This window comes from Mauremys reevesii, linkage group 8 (assembly GCF_016161935.1).
Source record: "Mauremys reevesii isolate NIE-2019 linkage group 8, ASM1616193v1, whole genome shotgun sequence".
Lineage (NCBI taxonomy): Eukaryota > Metazoa > Chordata > Testudines > Geoemydidae > Mauremys > Mauremys reevesii.
The window spans coordinates 50,267,212-50,290,006 of NC_052630.1; the positions used below are offsets into that span (position 1 = coordinate 50,267,212).

The 22,795-nt window shown below is 47.2% G+C and overlaps 1 protein-coding gene across 2 annotated transcripts in view; it reads left to right on the forward strand.

The window, feature by feature from the left end:
* Positions 1–22,795, forward strand: part of PAPPA2 (pappalysin 2) — a 184,525-nt gene that overhangs the window by 116,733 nt on the left and 44,997 nt on the right. For both annotated transcript variants that reach the window (XM_039483154.1, XM_039483153.1), the window contains exons 16-19: positions 2,146–2,359; positions 11,642–11,810; positions 14,629–14,761; positions 19,142–19,251. In XM_039483154.1, coding sequence (XP_039339088.1) covers positions 2,146–2,359; positions 11,642–11,810; positions 14,629–14,761; positions 19,142–19,251 — 626 coding nt within the window. The remainder of the gene's footprint in view (positions 1–2,145; positions 2,360–11,641; positions 11,811–14,628; positions 14,762–19,141; positions 19,252–22,795) is intronic.

The window sequence follows — 22,795 nt, forward strand, 5'->3', positions numbered from 1 at the left end:
GTGTCCATCCTTGTTCCGTTCAGAGCTGAGCTTTGCCTCTCCATCCCTACCAGTGTTGTTCTGACTGCCAAGCAGGCTTTAGGTCTCCTGAGGCCACCTGGGAAGATGTGCTTTATCTGTCTCCTTCCCCCCCAGTACTAATGGCAATCCCCATGGCCACTTGCTGCCTGCCACTTCAAGCCATGGGAATGTCCCCTCCCATGTGATTGTGCAGCCTCTGTTAGCCCCTTTACATAGATCTGGGAAGCCAGGAGTAGAGCAGAAGTGCAGCTGGCCAAATTGGGATCAGGGGGGGCTTTGCTAGGGACAGTCAGATGGGAAATCAAAGGATGGCACATTGGCTGAGGGGCATGTGTATGTATGTAGCACTAGACTCCTGGAAGCACAGGGTCTTTTGTAGCCACAGAGACCACTACTGCAGTCTATGGCATTATGACTCCATATGTTGCTTCCTGCCCACCACCTCCCTCAATCCCTAATTTGTGGTTTGAAGCCAAGGTAAGAAAAGAGAGCTGCTGTTACTGTCTCTACAGGACAGAGATGGATGGGATTTGGGGGTTATTGTCCTGACAGTTCCAAGCACTGGGGCTTTGTGTGAGTTTCCACTAGCTTATTCACTCTAGTATCACCTACAATAAATCATTTTAATGGGTGTCCTATTTAGCGAGACATTTATAGCTGAAATGTAGGAAAATTGTTCCTCTTTTTATCGAAGGTACAAACCACAGTCAGTGAATCTGATTTTCCTGACAGTGAGCATGCCTGCAGATCCTAGCGTGAACTGAGCAGTGGAGTGTGTGAGAATGCCTATAGTCAACAGGCCAAACTTTGACCTACACAACACTGTTGCCTTCAGTGGGGCTGCTCAGCTGCAAAGGAGGGCAGGATTGAACCTCCTAGTGCATACAGATGTCTTTGTTTTCATTCCACCTGCTCTTGCTCCCATTGAAGTCAGCAGAAGACTTGCTTCGGCTTCAGTGGAAGAGGAGCAGGCCCATCCATAGAATGCCATGGTCTTCTCCAGTGGCGGAAACAATGCCTGCCTAGTGGATAAAATCAGAGTCCTCTCAACTTCACTAAGCACTGGATTGTAGGCTTAGATTGTAAACTATTAAGATAGGGACCTGCCAGCTTCATAGTCTCATTGAAGTGCCTTGCATCCTGGTGGGCATTAGATCAATAATAATAAATACTAAAGATAGATTATATGATCTGTGTGGCATCAGTCCTGGGCACTACCTTTCAGGAGATCCAAAGTAAGGAGCAACCTTATGACTAGCTCCTTGGGACGCAGGCCCTCCGGGAACACCAGCACGCATCGGAGGGGCCACCAGGACAGCATCCTAAGCTTAGCTAAGGGTTGTGGGAATACCATGCCAGCCAGAACAGACTTCTGCTTACTTCTCCAGGCTGGGTGGGCTCCATTTTGTCCAGCACAGGAACCAGATGTGAGGGTGTAGAACTGTGTTGGAAGATGGTGCTACATTTCCCATTGCTTGTCTGACTGTTCCTATTCATTTATCTTTGGAGTTTCTGAGGTACCAGTTGTGGTGACAGCTAGGCACTGATGCAGCCTCTAAGGAGAACGATAGAAATTATTAATTATTATCATTATTGATGATGATGATGTATTAATTGCATAGCACTTAGGGGACCCAGTTAGGGATCATGGCTGCATTGCATGAGGCACTGTAACAAAGTGATGGCCCCTGTCCCCCAAACCTGCCAGTTTAAGACAAGTTACAACAGGTAGCTACAACAAACAGACAGGGAACACATGAGGAAACAAGGTGATTGCAACTGGCATGATAAACCAGCTATCTAGCCATTGCTGAGTTTTCCACAGCAAAGGAGAGTTTTAAGGAGGATGTGAAGGAAGTTTAAAGAGCTTGTCAAATTCCTTTATAGAGAGGTGTCCCTCCTCCCCTAGGAGTTGTTTCATTGACTTCCCACTGTGCTCAAATGGTCAGTTTCAGTAAGGGCCTGACCTAATGTCAAGTGAAGTCAATGAGTTTCTTTCCATCCGACTGTATAAGAGCAGCTTTTGCTGATTTCCATGCCCTTAGGGGTTGTGTCTGCTTCAGGGAGTCCTGCTAGAATTCTCCTGTGTTCTGAGCATGCTCTGCTTCTCTCTCATGGAGTCAGGACTGAGTCAATGGCTGACCTGCCTGGAGGATGGGCTCTGGTCACTCCCAGAAGCTTACTGCAAACTGGAATGTGATGCACCTCACGTGGTTGCCAATGCCAAGCTGCTGGTGCCCCGGTGCCTGCAAGGGAACCATGATGTGGGTTCTGTCTGCCGCTATAAGTGTAAACCTGGATACCACGTGGCAGAGAGCATGGAGAGCAAACCCAGAAAGTAAGTCCAAAGCTCGTCTGTCTCAGAAGCTTTTCCCATGTTCCTTTAATCCTTTAATCTTCATCTCCTCTACTGCTGCTTACCATAGTAGAGCCACTGGGGACAGAGAGATGTTTGCACACTGGCTTTGCAAATTAGCTTGGTTGCCTATCTGTGTACAATTCATCGACATTTCCTAGTGTTCACACACGTCACTGCGTAAAAATTAAGTTTACCCGTTTGTGGGGAAACTGATGGGGAAAAGATGTAAATCTCCACTGTGCTCGCATGCGCACATGAATAGCAGTCCTGCCATCCAGTCTTACAGGCTAAGCACCGTTGTACTGGCTCTGTACTCAGCAAGAGACCTCAAAAGTTCTCCCAGAAGTGCTATTGGTGGTTCCACAGATGGTGCTTGTCTCTCTTCTTTCTTATGCAAGCGCTTAACTATAAGCCTGTGAGCCCTCTCAGTGACTTCAGTGGGGCGCTTCACTGGCTTAAAGTTAAACATCTGTGTGAGTGTTGCAGAATCAGGGCCTTAAGCGGGAATTAGCTGATGCTCTACTATGAGCACACTGTGCTGCTGGAGTAGCTGTCTTTGAAATGAGGGAAAAAACCTCGGTCTTGACTGCTCGTGGGCATGAAAGAGCTTGTGGTGATTTTCTGTGGGGACAGAGATGTTAACCCAAGTGTCCTGGCAAAATTTCAGTCAGGTAATTACATTGCAGTTGGAAAACGCTTTCTCCTCTGCAGGAGATGGTGCTGTGAGACGGGGGCACTGATCTCTGTACTGCGCCAATACCCTCCCATTGTGCTAGAGGGTGCTGCAATGGCTTTTGGGGGGAAACACACTGAGGCCCGGCTGGTTATGGTTATTAGAGATTCCGAGCCAGTGTTTGTGCACTCCCCAGGGGCTTGGCCCAATTCCAGATCAGGTTATTACCTTCTGATCATCTAATCTCCCCTTTCAGTTTTAACTGGATGCAGATTTCTTCTTCCCTGGCTCTCCTGAGCTGTGGGGCAGTGCTGCTGTGCACTGTGAAATGGTTGTCATTTCCCCCCTGCCCCATAACAGATGAAGTGATTACTGCACACACCTTTGTCAAGTACTGTCAGGGTTCCTGGCACTGCGAGGGGCCAGACAGAAGTACAGTCATTAGTGTCATGCATGATGATAGGCACATGGGACTGAGACGGCATTGCAAATCAAGGCTTTCTCAGCAATGAAAATTGTGTAAACTAGAGTGAGTTTCAGGGTTGTATTCTGAGTATTTGTGTGCATTGCTGTAGCATGTAGGAGCCCAAGTCCTGGCCCAGCACCTCTTCATGTTGGGCACTGAACAAACCCAGAAGAAAAAGATGGTCCCTGATTAACATCTGTGTTAACAAATACAGTGAGGGCCTGATCCAAAGCCCATTGAGCTCAGTGGGAGTCATTCCCTGGATGAGTAACTGTTGATGTGTGATTAAATCTTGGGTTACACATGTTTACTTAAGAGTTTACTGATTAGTTAATTATACTCATAAAGCATCTGGAATCAGTGGGACACAGTAACTTACATACCCAATATAAACTGTGCAGACTTTATTTTTCCATGCACTCTGCCTGTCAAATCTGGCAAATGCACTGACTCAGATGTTAAGGGGCTTTCCCTTCATTGCGCCTGGACAGACTATGGGCAGTTGAAGGTTTTTGCAAATCTATCAAGCTCTCTTTGGGTTCACAAAACTGGTTGGTGTTCACAAACCTTCCTCCCATGAAATATAAACCTGGGAGGGGTTAAAGGTGGCCTTTGGCTACTTCAACGTATCCCCCAATCCTGGGGCAGCCAGGGGCTGAACCCCAGCGCAAGTCAGAGAAGCCACAGTTTGGTTAGTTCTGCTGGCTGGAGATGAGCAGAGCGCATTGCACCCCAACTCTGCCCCCTTCTCTCTGGAGGACTTTGTACAAAATGCCCTGAAGGTGACTCTCTGCTGTTCCAGTGGTGCACAGTGATCTTAGTGAGGCCCAAAATTATTTTTTTTCCCATGGTGATTCATTTAAAATAAAGCATGTTGCTCTAGCTATGGGGAACCCTGTGCTGTGAAAGAATGAGAGAACCCACCTTCCCTCCACAGCTCAGCTTGTGCAAATAGATGCTTTTTAGGTGGTATATTTCTGCAGTGATGCTTTTGTTAGACATTTTCTCTCTAATCCATTTTTCGCCCTGCTAGTTAAACAGATTATGACTGACAGTAGCTCCTAAACCCCCAATGAGGATCAGGGCCCCTACTGTGCTAGGTGCTGTATGGAAACATTAAGAAACAGTCCCTGCCCCAACGAGGGGGGATCATGCAAGTAGACAAAAGACGGAGGAAGGCAGTTTCATTACCCTCCTTTTCCCTGTGGGAAAGTCAGGCGGAGAGAGGAAGTGCTAGGTTTTTAAAGGTATTTTGGTGCCTAGATGCTTTTGAAAATCTCACTAGGCACATAAATACCTTTAAAAATCTGGCCTGAAGCAACTTACCCAAGGTCATACAGGGAGTCTATGGCCAAGCTAGGAAATGATCTCAGATATACTCCATCCCAGTCCAGTATCTTAACTACAAGGCCAGCCTTCCTCCCTCTTTCTGCTCCTTTTTCCCCAGTCCTTCCTAAACAGATGCAAGATCACTAGTGCGCATGTCAAACTCTCAGACCTATGTTGTTTGAGTGGCTTCAGAAGCTATCCGTATCCTTGCACATTGCCAGGTGTGTGGGATGCTGCCCCCCCTCAGCCCCAGTGCCATTCACCTGATTGTCTCTGCGTAGTCATTCCCTCAGATTGAACATTCTGGGGCTGGCGGTCCAGCTGGGCTGGAATTCTACCTGCTTTGTTTGGTTTTAATTGATTTTTACCAGTGGGAAAGCAATTACACAAAGATTTGTTTTTAAATATGTACACAAATTCTGCCTCCTCATCTCCTGCTGCGATACCCTCTAATTCCCTAACAAACACCGCAGTGGCTGATTACATAAAGGTGGAATGCAGTTAGGTAACAATGATTGGATTGCTACATGCAGCACATGGGGAATCTAGGCTGGACTGTCAACGCTCATTCTGACTTCCCAACTTTTGTAGGTTTCTTCTTTAATAAGGAAAAGTTGAGAGCCCCAATGACCTAAATTTAAAGACATTTCTCATTCCCTTGGTGGAGGGGCAGGATGTACAAGGAAATTCTATGTCTGATAGAAAAGGCTATTCAAGAGTTGCTTCAAGTAGTTAGACACCCCTTAGAGATGTTTATTGACAAGGAATCCCTTAGGAGATTGTGAGCGTACAGTTAAAGGTCTATGCAACGATTGCTACCATTTAATTGCAGGAGACTCTGGAATGGCATGACTGAGGATTGTGAGAGGGGCGGTTAGAAGCATCTTGAGCTTTTGTCTGCACTAGGGACAGGAGCGGTGCCAGGGTTTCTGGCACCCTTGGCGAATTCGGGGGGTGGCATTTTGTGCGCTCCCCACGGGGAGCGCGGGAGCTTCCGGTTCCGCTCCCATCACGCCGCCGAAGAAGGACCCTCCGCCGAAATGCCGCAGGCGACAGCGGCAGTCATTGAGCTGCTCAATTGCCTGCCGCTGTTTTCCGCAGCACATCGGCAGAAGGTCCTTCGTCGGCGGTGCGAGGGAGCAGAACCGGAAGCTCCCATGCGCCCCGTGGGGAGCGCACAAAATGCCACCCCCCGAATCCTGGCGCCCTAGGCGACCGCTTAGGGTCGCCTAATGGAAGCGCTGGCCCTGACTAGGGAAACCTAACGATTTCCAGCTGTCAGCAACACTGGTGCAACTGACCAGCTGTCAGCCACAGGGGGAGCTCTCGCATAGACAGGCCTCCCCGATTGCGCCCTCTGACGAGTCTGACAGACAAGGGGTTACAAACAGCAGTGGCTGTGGGAGCCATCGCTAGTGCTCAGGCTTGTGCTGACAGCGGTTTAGCCCACCAGCATTAGCAACAGTGGGAAAATTTGTAGGAAATGGCCTTCGTGTGGAGAAGGCCTTTTTCAGGGAGGAGTAGGGGTTCCTTGGAGAGCACTGAATTGAAGACTGTGATAATCAGAAGGGGCCGGGCTGGGGGATAATATCTCTTGAGATTGTGATGATTGAATGCAGGAGATGGGTCTCATTGTGTCCCATCTGGATGAGGCCTGCTTAGGAATCCTCATAATTTGGTTGGGTCACCCTTGAAAATGGTTTCTTTGGGCCATCCAGGCCCCTCAACAATGTTGGTACTTAAATATGAGCCCCTGAGGTCTCCTGTTGCTTGGGGAATGACAGGACTATTCCTAAATGAACAAACACTTCAAGAGGCCTTCTCCTCACTGCCAAAGCCTGCTCTAAAGAGAGAACACTACCACGGTGCTGTGAAGGCCATCAGGCTCAGAGAATAACAGGTCCACGGGCAGGAGGCCACTGCGGAGGAGAGCTCTATCCCAGGAGCCAGCAGCAGTGGCATCCCAGCCCATCTTAACAGCCACCATAACAGGGCAGAGTGGGAGTGGTGGGTTCTCAGATAACTGGGCCCTGAACCATTTGGAATTTTGTAGATGAGAGTAAATGTCCTGGAGGAGAATGAGTAGTGAATTCAAAGCATGGCACACTAGGGTTATATGCTCATTGTAGCCTGTCCCGCTTAGGAGGTGGACAGCCCAATCCTGTGCCAGCCATAGCTTCCAGAGTAATGCCTTGCCGTTATTGGCATGGGTAAGTGTCCGATGTTGACCCCAGTGACTGAGCCAAGAGAGGATAATGACCCTACTGTTTCTGCCAGCTGTGGAGGTTTTCCTATAGCTCAAGGGGTGGTGGCCTGTGTTTTTTGGAGTGGAAGGGACAGAATCCTATGTGATTTCTGTGATAAGTGTATCCTCTGCTGCACAGGAATTCATTCCGCTGGCTGATTTCAAGGACAGCGTGAAGAAAAGTCTATTCACTCGGAATGGGATTTGCAAAGCTGCCTACGGGAATAAAACTAAGGGGAACCGAACTTCCAAATCCTCTAGGTGCCTTAGACAGCCTCAGCCTACATTCCTTTCAGCCCCAGCCTGTCTCCAGTCTCTCTTGCTTCCGTCCGCCACAGGCGCTGACACTGGAGCTGTCCCCTCACTCTCCAGTATGGTAGATATAAGATGCCAGAGCGGCTGAGCAGCGGATGGGTGGGTGAGCATTTGAGGCACTGGCCAAAGAATGATTTGCATCTCGCCCCTTGACTAAATTCATCGCAGCCCTGAGATGGCCCAGGAAACCAGACTGTAATGAACTGCACCACTTCAAGTGGGACATCTGATGTCTCCAGCTCCCTGTGTTGTCCAAATACTACAGGGGACTGAAGTAGACCATGAAAGGGGAAGAAAGGTGGATGTGGGGAAACTGAAATGGAAAGAGTTAGCAGGATAGGGGCTGGAAGCACTTCAGAAAGGCCACAGTGGGCAAACAAGGACAGACCAGTCCAGGAGCCATCCGAGTGCACTGGGCACAGGGCCATCTTACATTAGCTGGGTATGAGCATGGGCTTTAGCTCTTAAGCCATAGATTCCCCATCCCAGACAAAATACAAATGTCCTGCCATAAAGCAGGGGAAAGAAAACATAGGCTGACAAACGGACTCCCATGTATTTACATCTCTAATAGCACCAATAAAGATTTACACCCCATTAGCTTGGGGCTGGGTGGTTGTGTTTTTTTTTGTCCCTCTACCGTTACAAGGGGAGAGAGGCAGAAATCCAGTGACCCAGCTTTTCTGTCTGTTAGCTTACCAATAAGCAACCCCCCCTCTCTTTTTAGACTTGGAATCTTTGAATCTCCTGCCATTGGCAGATAATGTGAGCTTTCGGCTGATTTACGGCAGTCCCTCTTGGCCTCGGTGCAATGGATCCTCTGCTCCAAGTCCTGGCCACTCTAATACACATCTGGGCGCTAGCCAAACTCCCTGCTGCATGGTTCATGGAGCTTTAGAGACCGACATTCATGCCTTTCACATCAAACGCAGCTCCTGCAGGCCTCATAAGTCTTCCCTGTGGCCTTCACCTTCTGCCCATTAAACATCTGCTTGAAACACTTGATTTTTGATTTTATTTTCCTTGGGCTCCCGGTTCCCCTGCTAATCCTAAGTAAATGTCGCTCTCCGAGATCAGAAGGAATCAAGGTGTTTTTCTTGCACAGCGAAGTTTAGGGCTACAGGTTTTAAAAGTCTTTCCCCCCACCTCTCCCTCCCAGCACCTTTCTGGTAACAGGCTGCTTAGCATTCCTGGGTCAGCAGTATCAGCACTGGTATCGCTGCCACCTTCTACCTCGGGGTCAGGGAAGGACAACCCTATTGGGAAGTAGCCTGAAATGGGAGATTTGCCTTGGGCGAGTCCCTGAAGATATGAGTTATTGTTTAGGATTCATAGGATGTGCCTTTTTCACATTGGCAGCGGGTGGGGTGGGGTGGGGTGGGGTGCATCCGGTGCCAAACTCTTTCCTATCCCTGGAATATTCCACTACTTATAAGGAAAGTCGGCATGCTCCCGATAAGCCCCTGCTTTAGTAATCTATGGCAGATGTAGTTCAGATCCAGCGGGCAGAGAGCTGCAGTATTTGCAACCAGCTCCATTCCCCCTCCCGGTTCCGTCTGACAAAGCGTGATTTTCCCCTGTGTGGCTTAGGCAGACTGGCAGGCAGCTGGAAGCCCCAGTGTGTTAATTCTAGCACCACATCAAAGCGAGAAGGCGAGTGATGAGTAAGGATCTCACTCACCACACAGGACACCTGTGCAAATCCCACATTCCTTAGGCATGTTGCAGGCTCCCAGCTCTTTCGATACTAAGGGTTTGTCTACGTGGCAAGTTACTGTGCCGTAAGCCAGAGTGTGACTGCAGCACTGCAGAGTCACACCTTGGGTTGCTGAGCAGCAACTCACCATATTGACAAGACCTCTGGCTCTCTCCTTATGGAGTTACCTTGCTTCTGCTGAAGGGCCCTTGGATGCATTTTTGAAGAGCAACAGTGACATATAGTGGCTGGATCAGTTATTCCCAGGTGTTTGTCTAGTGTGTGTATGCACATCGCTGTCCAAGCCCAAAGGGATGTTTCTTGTTTAAAGGACATTGCTGAATGATTGAGGCCTGGTTTATGAAGCCCCTTCATAGCCTTTCTCACAGGATTTATTTATACTACAACCAACTTTAGCTCCCCTATGAGACACTGCCACTTGCTGAAATGCTATCGTAGAAAAACAGGGCTAAATTGTAGCTGTAAGGTCATGCCACACAAAGCATTGTTCAGGAGGCGTGCAGAATGGGCCAGACTGACTCTCCTGTAGCTCTTTTGCTGATACAAAACCTAGCATCACCTTTTGCCAGTGCAACCTGATGCTGTGAGAACACACTGCGCTGGTGAGGGCAGCCAAATAGGAATGTAACCTGCTGAAATAGCTATATCAGTGGCAAGACTTTTGCCAGTAAAACTTCCTAGTGTAGACAAGGCCTCAGAGGCAAAATTTAGACCCTGCACCACAACTGATGGAAAGCAGCTATGTGCTGCCCCTTATTTGAGCTGGATTGTAAGGTGCTGATTCGACCTTTTGTCTCCTGCCCCTATTTCTGCCGCACACAATGGCTGCCCTGCTATAATCACACTCAAAGATGTGCGAGGAAATTAAAACTATCTGGCTAGCTGCCTATTGTGTCCTAGAAACTTTTAGCTGCTGCCTCCTAGGACTATGTCTGCTGGAGGTGAGGGATGGAGAAGGAAAAAGTGAGGGATCAGTCCTGGACAATGAAAATCATCATTAAACTTGTAGAAAAGTCCAACAGTAAAGGAGTATGACTAGTAAAAAATCTGGGAAATTTACAAGCGGTGAAAAGATTCCAGAGCAGGGTCAGGCAAGAATAATTAAACATTGAATTTAATAAGGATCCTGTCTGCAATTATATTAGCAAGGGTAAAACTCACCAGAGCTACAAATCCTAATGCATCGAAGGGTGTAAACTCATTCGCGGCTGGAGTCAAAAAGACTTTTCTCCCCCATGATATGAGTACTGCTCAGTTGTCCCAGTGCATCGTGGGGTTTTTATGCCTTCTTGTGAACTATGTGGTATGTAGATGGTTGCCAGCAGTAGAATACTTGAGTAAATGGAGTGTTGTTCTGTACATTTTTCTTTTTCATTATTTTTTTGGCAAGGATTTAAATGTTATATTGTTTTAGCAATACAAGCTGATATGGGTCTGTTCTGGTATGGCAATTCCGATACCAGAAAGATATTTACAAATTGGATGGAGTACAGAGGAGAGCCACAAAAATGATAAAGAGGCCAGAGGGATTTACTGATGAGGTACATTTGAATGAGCTAAGTATATATCACTTGGCTACGGGATAGGGCACAGAGATGGAGTGCACATATCAGAAGGGTTTGAGCAGCATGAAGGGAGAAGAATTGTTAGGGTGGCACAAGGGGAAATAGTTGGGAGGGGGCAAGGGGATGAAATTGAGGAATGGAAAAATTCAACTAGAGAAGGAAAACTTTCCTGATAGTGAGATCTGTTAGACTGGCCTAATCTCGCAATTTAAGTGAAGGAAGCACCAAGGCTTTGGACATTTAAACCTGTACTGGGCAAAGCACTGGGAAATGTGCTGTAGGAAGCAGTGCTACATAGGGAAAGGCCTGGATAATTAAGGCTGTGATTAAGCAACACAGCAAACTCATGTTGAAATCAAGGCAAGTTCAGCACATGCTGAGAGGTAAGAGTTTTTCTGAACTGGGATGGATTTAAGCGTGTGATTAGGTGTGGTGCTGAAGTGGGGCCTAAATGAGTCGGCGCCCGATCCAGCAAATCATCTAAGCATGTGCTTAACTTTCAGCGCGTGCTTAAACCCTGGGGCTCAAGCAGAGGTTTCAGTGCTTTGCTGAATGGAGGCCTTAATGTCGTTTCTCTGATTCTATGCTCAGACGAAGGCAGCTCTATGTGCAGAACCATGTGTTATTCAATATTGATTATTATTTGCAATACTAGTAACAAAAGCTTCCAAACATCCACTCAAATTTGCTTGCAGGAGGTTTTGTTGCTCTCTTCTCCACTCCCCTCCCTTCCCCTTCTCCTGGCCCCCACTGCACTTGATTATCAGGTGTTGTGGATTTGAACACAGTTCCAGCCAGGAGCTTAATGTGAACTTCCTGTAGTCCAGGGGAAAAGGTGTAAGCTGAAGCCACAGAACTAACAGCGCCCCCTTTCATAGGTGAGCATTTGCGGCTTTGGGATTGCTCTTTGGGTGTACGGTACAGTAACTGTCTTGTGTGTGTGTTCCCCAGAAAGTTATTGAAGATCCACTGCCTGGAAAGTGGAGTCTGGGAGGAAGGCAGCTGCGTCCCAGTGCTGTGTGAGCCGCCCCCTCCTGTGTTTGAGGGGATGTACAACTGCACCCATGGCTTTGAGCTGGACACCCAATGCATGCTCAGCTGCAACCCACAGAGCAAAAGGGTAAGAATGACTTCTTTAAGGGGGAATGCCAGAGCACAGCAAGCCAGCTGGAGGACACCCCGGCAATCTTGTTTGGGTATGGCGTTGAGCTGTCCTGAAAGCAGTGTGGCTGGCTAACGAGATGCGTTGCAAAGGCTATTCCATGCCCTATTTCTGAATTTACTTGCTGAACTACAAATCCATGGTGTACTTGGTGCAATCAGCATCTAGGGTGGGATTTCCTTGGGAGCCTGCCAGAGACATTTGCACTGGAGTCTTGCAGATGGATAGAGGAATTTTTCTCTCTGTCAGTTCAGTAGAAATTAGGACCTCAGTCATGTGAACACTTAACCATGTGCAACTCATGTGTGCTAAAGTTAAGTATGTGTGTTTAGTGAGCAACTGGGGCCAAAGTAAAGGAGAACCTGAAACAGGCCCTGATTCAGCCAAGTACTGAAGTTTGAAGGGGACTTAAGCATGTGCTTAAAGTTAAGCACATGCTTGAGGGCTTTGCTGAAATGAAGTTTGGATTTCTGTGCTTGGCTTGAATGGACATCAAGACAATTCCTGGGAATTAGAGCAGAACCTGGCCTAGATTTCCTGGCCTACCTGGGACAGACGCTGGTGCCTGCATCAGAAACCAGCATCTACCACAATGCTCTGCTACTGACCCAATCCATCTCCTGTAAAAGGGGGACATGAACCAATATACAAACCCATAGCAAAGCTGAAAATGAGCAATATTTCATGCCTTATCTGGCTGTTTAGCACAATGGCTATAGGATCCACATCTCAGTCGTCTTGCTACACTGCTTTTTTTTGTTAAAGTGTTGTGCGCATGCATGCGCACACAAACCATAGGGGCCAGATGGGTTAAGAACGCTAAAATGAAGCACCTTGGCTCCTAGTGTAGGAGAGTTTGTATCCTAACTTTGTTCCATTCCAAACTGTGCCCCATGCATTACCCAGCACTAAGCAACAAGACTTGCAAGCTGCTTGAATTATTCAGTATAATATAATTCAACAAGCTCAACTTCAACCCAATAGGTATTTAAGAAATGTAGGCCTCTCTTCCGTTCACAAAATATCTGCAAAGCCATCATCATTTATTTTAAAGGTTGGTTTGTCATTTACAGTTCAACAAATAGTTTTGCAAAGTATTTTTCGCCTATATTTATATGCGCACTGGTCATGGTGAGCATTTCCTAGCTGTTATTGGTGCCCAAAGACTGTCTCCCTAACTCATGTGTCACTGGTCTGTCCCTTAATTGGGTGACCTAGATATTGGTCTACACTTCAGAGCACCGTATAGAACTTTCTGTGCGCTGTAGCAGGATCCACACGGCGAGTCAGTGTGTGGCAAGCTAGTGTGCTGTAGCTCCACACTCTGGCTTGCCACGTGCTAACTCGCTGCGTAGACAAGCCCTCAAGAGGAGCCAACGTTGTCTGCAGACATTCAGAATTGTTTGTTGAATCTGGTGTCTAACTGATGGAGAGCCTTTCAGAATGGGTGTCAGTGCATTTCCATTGCAGAGCCCCAGGAATGTTTCTTTGCACTGGTATTTGCAATGCTCTCTGCCCATGTTCTTGCAAATGAAAATTTACTCGCTCGAATGATCATGAAGGGGCAGAAGTACTGAGCTGCTTATTGACATTTGATTTGTCAGCCAGGTAACCTATCACCTGATCCCTGGCCTCAGAGCCATCCCTGGGAGATGAATTACTAGGTTCAGGAGGCACTGAAGCCAGCTTCCCTTGGAGGGCCAGCCAACTCTGTGACAGCAGGATGCAGATGTTGCATTGGCAGCTACTCTGCAGATTCTGTTTATTTGGGTATATTTGGGTTTTGCAGTTAACCTGTAAGCACCTGGCCTGGGATTCCTTTCTCTCCCACTCAGTTGTAGGAAATCTCAAGTCTGTTGTCAATGTCTTTGTGATGCAATGGTTTTCATGGGCTCTCATAGACTTTAAGACCTGAAGGGACCATCGTGATCCTCTAGTCTGACCTCCTGCACATCACAGGTCACAGAACCTCGCCCACCCACTCCTGCAATAGGCCTATAACCTCTGGCTGAGTTACTGTGAGGACCAATAAAACCCAACACCTGGGAGTCAGCTAGCTAATGGGTCACAAGTGGAGCTAAGCTCACTCTCCCAAAAGGGCCAGTCCACCCAGCAACAGTCATACTCTTGTAATACTCATGGAAGAAAATAATTTGTACTGTCAACAATTCTGCTTGTTTTTAAATGAAAGGTTAGTAACCTTTCATTTCAAAGGTTAGAAGCAGTTGAAAAGTCCCTTTTAAGCATGCCCTGGGAGCATTACTAATGTTTTAGCAGAGCTTAGCAGAACCCTGGTTGGTTTGTGACATACTCTCTGGCAAGGGGCTTGCTCAAGGAGAGGAGCTGCTCACTGATCAGCTGCAGAAGGACTGTTGCAAGTGTCTCATTGAAATACATGTGGCGAATTTCCTGTGATGGGATCAGATTGCAATGTGGAACAGTTTGCTTTATAAGCATTCGGTACTGACCATCATAGATTGGATTCCCCATTTTGGCATAACTTATAAAAGACTGCATCCTGCTCTCCCTGTAGTCGATGGAGAACTTTGCCTTTGATTTCAGTGGGAGAAGGGTCATCCTAAACTTCATTTTGTGAAATTGATGTTAGTGGAGAAAAGGATAATATGATTTAAATGGACTCCAGTGGGAGGCATGTTATACTGCTGGTATAACTACGTGTGGCTAGGGCAAGCGGAATAGATGCAAAAGCCATTGCAGAGCCTCTTGTACTGGTTGTACAGTGCAGTAATGTGGATTCCCCTCTCTGTTTTTCTAGGTTCCTATCCTTTGCACTAAAGAAGGCTTATGGACAGAGGAGTTTAAATTGTGTGAGAACCTGCAAGGCAATTGCCCTCCGCCTCCAGAGCTGAATTTAGTGGAGTACAAGTGTGAACAAGGCTATGGCATTGGTACGGGCAAAAAAGGATGTTGATTTCTGATCCAAACCCGCTTCTCTTGGAGCAGGCTGTATGTTGAGTCAGCCGGGTCTATTGCGGTCCCAGAGGACTGAGTGAAAGGTCACATTGACTCTTTTGCTGCTCCAGAGACATTTGAATTTATGACAAAGTTCCATTTTGTTTTTAGTCTTCTGTCTGCACATAAAGCCAGTTGGGCGGTTTATGGATGTACATAACATCTGGCCATGTTAGCAGAAGAGCTTTAATCCTAATGCTGGCTTCGGGATAAGGATGTGTAGTTTCATAAGGCGAAGGAATATGTCAGCGAGGCAAACCACAGCCGTTTACAGTATTCGTCCACCTTTTGCAGTTGTTTTTACTGTGAGTGGTTGTGGTGGTGATGGTGGTAATTCCTAGAGGGATGACCTGAGTCACCTGGCATGTGAAACTAGGCAATTTTACTCTTCATGGGTCCATGCAAACTGTTTCTTTTGTCTAAATTCACTTGGGTTTATATCCCTCCCACTTAAAAGCAACACTCAATCATAGCTGCCACATTGCACTTGGCTTCATGTCTAAATGGAGTGTTAACGCAAAACCCACATAGTTTTCAGTGCAAAACCATAAATCACCCAAGTTTGATCAAAACTGGGCCCAGGCTGGTGAAAAAGGCCCATTAAGTTTAGCAAAAAACTTCTCACAAGCCTGGTATGAGTTTGGGGCATGTGATGAAACCAAGGCATTTTCCCATGACTACAGGCTCCATTAGGAACATTTTGCATCGCTGTAATTTGATTTTTTAAATTCTTTATTAAATTTAAGAAATAAAAAGATCAAGGGCTAGAGCCACAAAAAAATTTAGGCACCAAACTGCTACTGTAGGCTCCTATATTCAAAAATTAGATCCTCAGAAACCCTGCTCAGTTGCCACCTAACCCTTTAGGTACCTAAATTTCGTAGCCACCTAAGTTTCCACTAGGGAAGTGCCCTAGGTGCCTACATTTCTACCAGTGGGTATGCACACGGTCATCTATATCGTGATGGAACCAAGCTGGTGGGAACCTCAGACCAGGTGGGATTCTCAAAGTAGGCATTCCCCCTCTGCTTCACCTGTAGGGCCAATCCTGTCAATGGGCTCACAGGCAGCCTCTCAGCAAACCTGCCGGATCAAGCCCCCCACAAAACATGGCAGCAGTTGTGACCCTGCAGCCCACGTTCAAATCCTCAGCCTGCCTGATTCAGATCACGGATGCAAACCTCCCAGGCGAGTGCCCTACCCACTGGGATATAGGGTACGCTGAGGTAGGTCTCTTTGGTTGAAGCTTTTCCACTTTGTGTGAAGTGCTTTAAATAGTCATCAGAGCGGAGACCGGAACCTGGGTCTCTCTGAAGCCTGCCTGAACTGCTGGGCTGTCGAGTCGTTCTCACTCTCTCTGGCCTGATGACTGCTGAAAGTATTTCCTACCAAGTAGAACAGCTCCCCCCAGGAGAGATGGAGGACTATGCCAGAATAGGCTGTAGCCCAGTGGTAGGGCACTCACCTGGGAAATGCAGACCTGGGGTCAAGTCCCTGCTCCACATCCGGCAGAGGGGGGATTTGATCCCAGCTCTCCCACAGCCTGGATGAGTGCTCCAGCCACTGTGCTATAGCACATAAGGCAGCTGCCACCACCACCACTGTCTTTTGTGAGACTGGGCTGGCCTGGCTTAGGTGCCTGCCTGCAGGAGTAGGTTCATGGCTCTGAATCGGAAGTGGAGACAGGTGCCTGCCTCCTGCCAAGGGGGTCTTAGGCCACACCCCTCTCCTCAGCACGTGCTAGCTCTCTTACGGGTCTCCCTGCTCAGCTTGGCTTTTGAGGACCCTGTCTTAGGTACCAAACTCTCCCCTTGCATTGCCTAGGGAACCTGGGCACCTAACTCGGGGCAGTAAATTCCACCGGGTGGCAGGTGGCCTAAACGTTAGGCACTGTAAGGCTGAGCCTAAGTCTGTGGATCCAGCCCCAACAGCACAAACACACTGAGATATTGTCTGAACTTATCAAAACGTGTTACAGAGGCAAGGCCATCTAGTGGAGGACACATTGGACTGATGCTCAGAATACCTGGGTTCTAATCCCACCTGTGCCGCTGACTTGCTGTGCGACCTTATGCAAATGACTGCACCTCTCTTTGCCTCAGTTTGTCCTCCCACCCTTCCTCTGTCTTTTCTATTTAGATTGTAAGCTCTCTGGCCCAGGGATGGCCTCCTGTGATGTGTTTGTACAATGCTCAGTATGATGGGGCCCTCACCTCAGCTGGGGCCTTTAGGAAATTATTGTCACAATAATAATAGTTGTTGTTAGTTGATATAACAGTACAAATGAGACCCAAAGCAATCACAACAAAATAAACTGAATAACACTAATATCTTCCTGCCCCCCAAAAACAAATATTCCCTCCAGCCTTCAGAAACAACACACAGACCAGAAAAGCTGAGCCATCCCAAAGCTCCCCTGGTTTGGAATGCCCTGGTATATGGAAGAGTAAACCGCCTCTATCCATGGCATTATGTAAATGGACATTGGTCATAACATTCGTACAACAATGAAAGCTGCTGCATTAACATTAAAGCATCAGAGTAAAGATCCCTGTGGGATTGTCCCATGTACAGTTCAGTGCCTTCAAAGGATAGTTCATCCTGTGTCTTACTCCTGGGGGAATTCTGTGCCAATTTTTTTTTAAATTCTGCACACAACATTTTAAAATTCTGCAATATTCTGTATATTTTATGTGTCAAAATAACACTATATAATCCATGCCAGTTTCAATTATACCTGTCAGCAACTATGTCTGTAACAATACAGACACCCACAAAAAATTTTTCCCCCAGGAGTAGAGAGTTAAAGAAATCCCTATGACAACCCAGTTTCTGTTTCTCCGCTCCCTCCCCACCAGACCCAGCTGGGGGGGCCAGACACCTGCACTCCTCCTCCCAGAGCCCAGCCATGGGGCACCCACCTTACCCAGACACTCACACCCCCTTTTCCCTAAAGCCCAGCTGTGTGCCCCCCCCCCCCCGCATCCCAGACACCTGCACCCCATACTCCTCCAGATCCCAGGGATCCAGAGAGTAAAACAGCCTGATGCCTGGTCCTGGGCTTGTATGGAGTTTCCTGCATGCTGCCTTCTTCCTTCAGGGTGTGCAGGGAACTGCAGCTGCCAGGGGCTCTCCAGCTCCATCCTCCTCCCCACAGCATTGGCTTCTATTTGCGAGCTAGGGAGTTGGGCTCTGGCAGGTCCAGAGGTCCCTAGTGGCAGCCAGCAGCTCTGCAGTGCCAATTCTGTTGAGGGAAAAGGAAATTCTTTGCAGAACATTAATTCTATGCAAATTCTGCATTGTGCAGTGGCACAAAATTCCCCCAGGAGTAGTATCTGTACCTTTTTACCTGTGTAGCTGCCTCCAGGCTAGTGATTTATATTAGGCTGAGATTTTTTTTTCCATTCTAATTAACCTTTTAGCCTCAAGCTAATCAATCTTTTAGCCTTTAGCTCTTAGGAGCCAGGTCTTATTGTACTGCCGTAAGACAATAAGTCAGTAGTTGTGGCCAACTTGCATTCCATACTGAGATCCTCATTTAATACCCCATTGATTGTGCAGAACACAGTGCTGTTCTGTGCTCAGCTGTCCTTCCTGCAGTCCCCAGGAGGCTGAAAGACATAAACTATGGACAGCTCTCTAGTTCCAGAATTTTCAAGCAAAGATCTGCACTGCAAGGTCTGATTTGTGGGAATGTTTTTCAGAAAGCCCAAATTATCTATCGATTGGTTACATAGTCAGTTGCATAACCAATCGATTTTATTCCCTTAGGGCCAAATCCCAGTTCCACTGAAGTCAATGGGAATTTTGCCTCTAACATTATGAGGGCCATGGTTTGGCTTGTTGAAGATAATGTAGGAATCACAGTAGAATCATCGCTAAATATACAGGACATTCCTATGGGTCTGTCCCATGTCCTGCCAGCTGAGCTTGCAGGACAATATAGAGTCACCAGTGCACAAAAGTCACTTCACCGCTTTCTAGAGGCTTCCTTCTGCATAACATTGGACTTTGTTTCCTCTGACTTTTCAGTTCAGTGCTGGGGTGGGCAGCATAGCTGTGTGAACCCCAAGATTCTCCCATGATTGGTTGGGATTTTGGAAGGGAATTCTAGCCCAGTCCCCAGAACTGGCAAATAGAAGGTCTCTCCTGGGTCTGCCTCTATCACACTCTAGTGCCTAGTTCTTAGCACTGGTGAAACCCCATTCCCCTTAGAACATAAATCCCTTATTACCAAAGAAAGCTCTACAGAGTGTGCAACCCATAAATGTAATGATCTGTTGATGAGTCTCCAATCCTGTGTCTCCTTACCCCAGGGGCAGTGTGCATACCATCCTGTATAATCCCCCCCAGCGACGCAGTGATGCTCCCCGAAAACATTACTGCTGACACTATGGACCACCGTCTGGAACCTACCAGAGTCCAGGTAAAGGGTATGTGTGTGCGGGGGGTGTCTCTCTGATTAAGGTACACTAAGGCAAAATGGTTCCTGAGATGTGAAGTTATCATTTTGATTCCATTGTAGCTGGCTCCCGGAGCAGCTTTCAGCAAATTCTGGGGATTAAAAGTGAGGTGGTTCCTCCCACCCTCCACCTCCTGGTGGCGTTAGAGTAAAGAGTGGCAGGCCTGTGGGAAGAAGGAAGAGAGAGATTGGGAGAAGGAGGGACACAGGGAGACACACCAGACTTTATTCAGAGAATGGTGAGCAAGTTGGAGAAGCCGCTCCTGCTACCAGATGTGAATGTGGAGCAAGCAGCCATCTCTGCCTAAAGAGCAGAGGGAAAGGGATTCTACCTTAAAACACCCAGGCAATCAGACACGATCACGGAGCTGGATTTAAAGGCGCTGGACTTCTGCACACCAACCCTTCCCTTCCCTGGGAGCTGTCAGGCCTCAACACCCCTGACAATCAAGCCACTTATTTCATAGAATCATAGATTCTATTTACATGGCTGAATATGGAATTAGGTGCTTTCTCTTAGACATCTGTTATGGAATGGCTATAATGTATTAAAGGCAGGGCTGGTAGTGCTGCCTATTGTTAACTTCCCATAACACATCCCATTATAAAACCTAGTTTTCAGTTGTTTATAACTTTGCCAACCTTTTTTAACCATTAAGGGTGACATTTTTCAGGCCGGGTGTTGAATTGTTTTGGAACGTTTCAGTGCAAATGGCTCAGCCATTTCTGAAAATCAGATTAGGGAAAAATACATTGTTTTGCACATGTTAAAAAAATTATTCCTGGGGGAGCTCTAGCATCCCGATGCTTTGGAGCAGACACTTGATGTTTGGCAGGGGGTGGCCTTTGTGTCAGTGCTTGGCCTTGCGCCATCTGCGTGAAAATCCACCCAAATTTGTCCAAGTTATAAGCCCTTGAAAAGACTCCGTTCATGCATGCTCTGTAGAGACTTGTTAGACGTTGGCAGCTAAATTCTCCACAGATTCTGTCTGCACTGGGCATGCTTCAGCCCAGGGATGCAGGGGCTGAGCAGGACTTTTCCTGGAATTGCTGTTCCCTGCTGCTTCTAGCTAGAGTGAGGCCAGGCACCAGAACTATGACCACAGAGCCTGTTTCTCCTACGCTCTCAATGACTCTCTGCCTGGCACCCAGGCAGCCTGGAGGAGGAGGAAACCGCCTGACTGAAATGCAAGGGGAGGACAAGAGCTGGGGTCTGAGAAGGGAGTGGTGTGCTAGAAGGAGTAGATTGGAATAAGGAGCATGGGAGAATGTGTTACCTGGGGTTTTCAGAACCCCCAACAGGGGCAACTTAACTGTTTTACTTTAGGCGGTGTAAGGAATAAATCAACAGGAACTTAGCGATTCTGTCTGATCAAGGAGTAATACAAGTAAGCGTGCTCTATCTAAAACTGGAGTTTATTAGATTTAAGCACACACAAACATAAGCAATAGGTCTAGAACATTCCAGATATTTACCTAACATCTGGAACAGTATTGGGTAATTAACAGCAGGTTCACAGTGGCCAATTGCTCACCCACCGGAGAGAAAGGGTGTCAGGAAAAACATTTCTCAAGGTGGTTTCAGAGGACTGCTCCAATGTATACTTTATTAGATATTTTTTATAAAACACATAGGTTATAATGATCCCTACTATATTATTATTTTTTAAATTTTTAATAAACTGTTAATATTAGATGCAACTAGACTTATGTTTTTTTCATTATTAATGTTTTTAGACTTAGTTGTTTGTTTGTTTGTTTGTCTTTTACTTTGATTAGCAGAAACTGCCAGCTAGATATGACCTTGCTTTTGAAAGCCTGTTTTTTAAATTAACCCTTAATTATGTGGTGTTCTATTTTATTAATTTAGGGGTGGCTGAATGCACATACTTATGGTGCAATTAACTTGATTACATTTTGGGGTATACACACCCTTTAAATCCAGGGCAACTGGGGTACATAGGGGAGTGTGGGAGTGTGAGACAGAGGGGTGCAGAGTAAGACTGAGATCAGATGAGGACCTGGGACTGGCTGGGCGGGGAGCTGGTGAGGTGACTGGGACTGACTAGGGCGAAGACCTGCTGGGGTGGAGGAGGAGAGACAGGACTGGTACAGAGACAGGCTAGAGGGTACATTGACAGAAGGGGTCAGTCTTGAGGGGAACAGGGCAGGTCCACTCTAGAACCTGGACTGGAACCCAAGAATCCAGAGCCTCAGCATTCCCCTGCTCTCATCAAATAGCTGTGAAACCCGCTGCCAAAGTGTGTCCCTCCAGAGTTTAGTGCCTGGTTCACAAAGAGGACAGTAACCTACTACTGCTATCAGTCTAGTCTTTCTCTTCCCCTTGGTGCCTCATCCCAGTATCTCCTGATGTGCAAACTGGAAAAACAGAAATTCCATCAAGTGCAATCACATTGACACCACATGGGTCATCAGCAGGAACCTTTAGATCTGCCACAAAGACCTCTGCCACTTGATCTACAATATTGAGTACCAGGAGAAAAGCCCATGAGGAAGTTAATAATTCTGTCTTCAGAGCAGCGTTTGAGTAGTGTGCAGTAAATAAGGCCTGGGGCCACCCATTGAACAAAGAGGAGAAAACCAAATATTGGCTAGCTGCTCCTTCAGTGAGTGCTGTCCATCCTGCGCACTGAGTGAGGAATGTCATTGAATACTTTGTCATACAACATATGCACAAGGGGGCCCAATCAGGATAGCACAGGCAACCTTAATTCAGGCATTTCCTAACTAGCGAGTGCTTGAGCCTGCAACTTTAGTAATGTTCTTGTAACCGTTTCTGTGTGTAATATAATATGCAGTACAAAGACACAGACGAGAAAGTGTCCATCTACTGCTTTGGACTCTCGGGGGATGGAAGGTGCTGCAGAAATCCAGGAGGAGATTTAGGAGCATGAATCCCACTGATTCTTCAGTAGGACTTGAGCTTCTAAATCCCTTAAAAGCAGTAAAGAATCCTGTGGCACCTTATAGACTAACAGAAGTTTTGCAGCATGAGCTTTCGTGGGTGAATACCCACTTCTTCGGACTGCTTGCATCCGATTCTTTACTGCTTCTACAGAACCAGACTAACACGGCTACCCCTCTGATACTAAATCCCTTAGGTGCTTTTGGAAAGTCTCCCCCAGTGGGCCACTGTCTTTAGCAAATACACAAAACAACACAGATACAGGAGCTGCAGCCACACACAAAGCCAAAGCAACATTTGTGTCTGGCAGACTTACTGGCAGCTCAGGCTACACTTCCGCCAGGCGTCTCAGGGCGCTCTCACCTGTTGACAGCTCCAGGGACTCATGGCAGATTGTTTCCAATGCCTGATGGTGGTGAAGTGTGGAGCCTTCACCTCCCCCGACTGCCCTCTCTCCTTCCCTCCCCTCATGAGCTTTCCAGCAGAAAGGCTCAAATACTTGGGATTATAACATCCAAAAGCAGCTCCGCCAGGGGTAATATTTCTTAAAATAAAAATGAAACGCGTCAGAGGGGGTGGAAG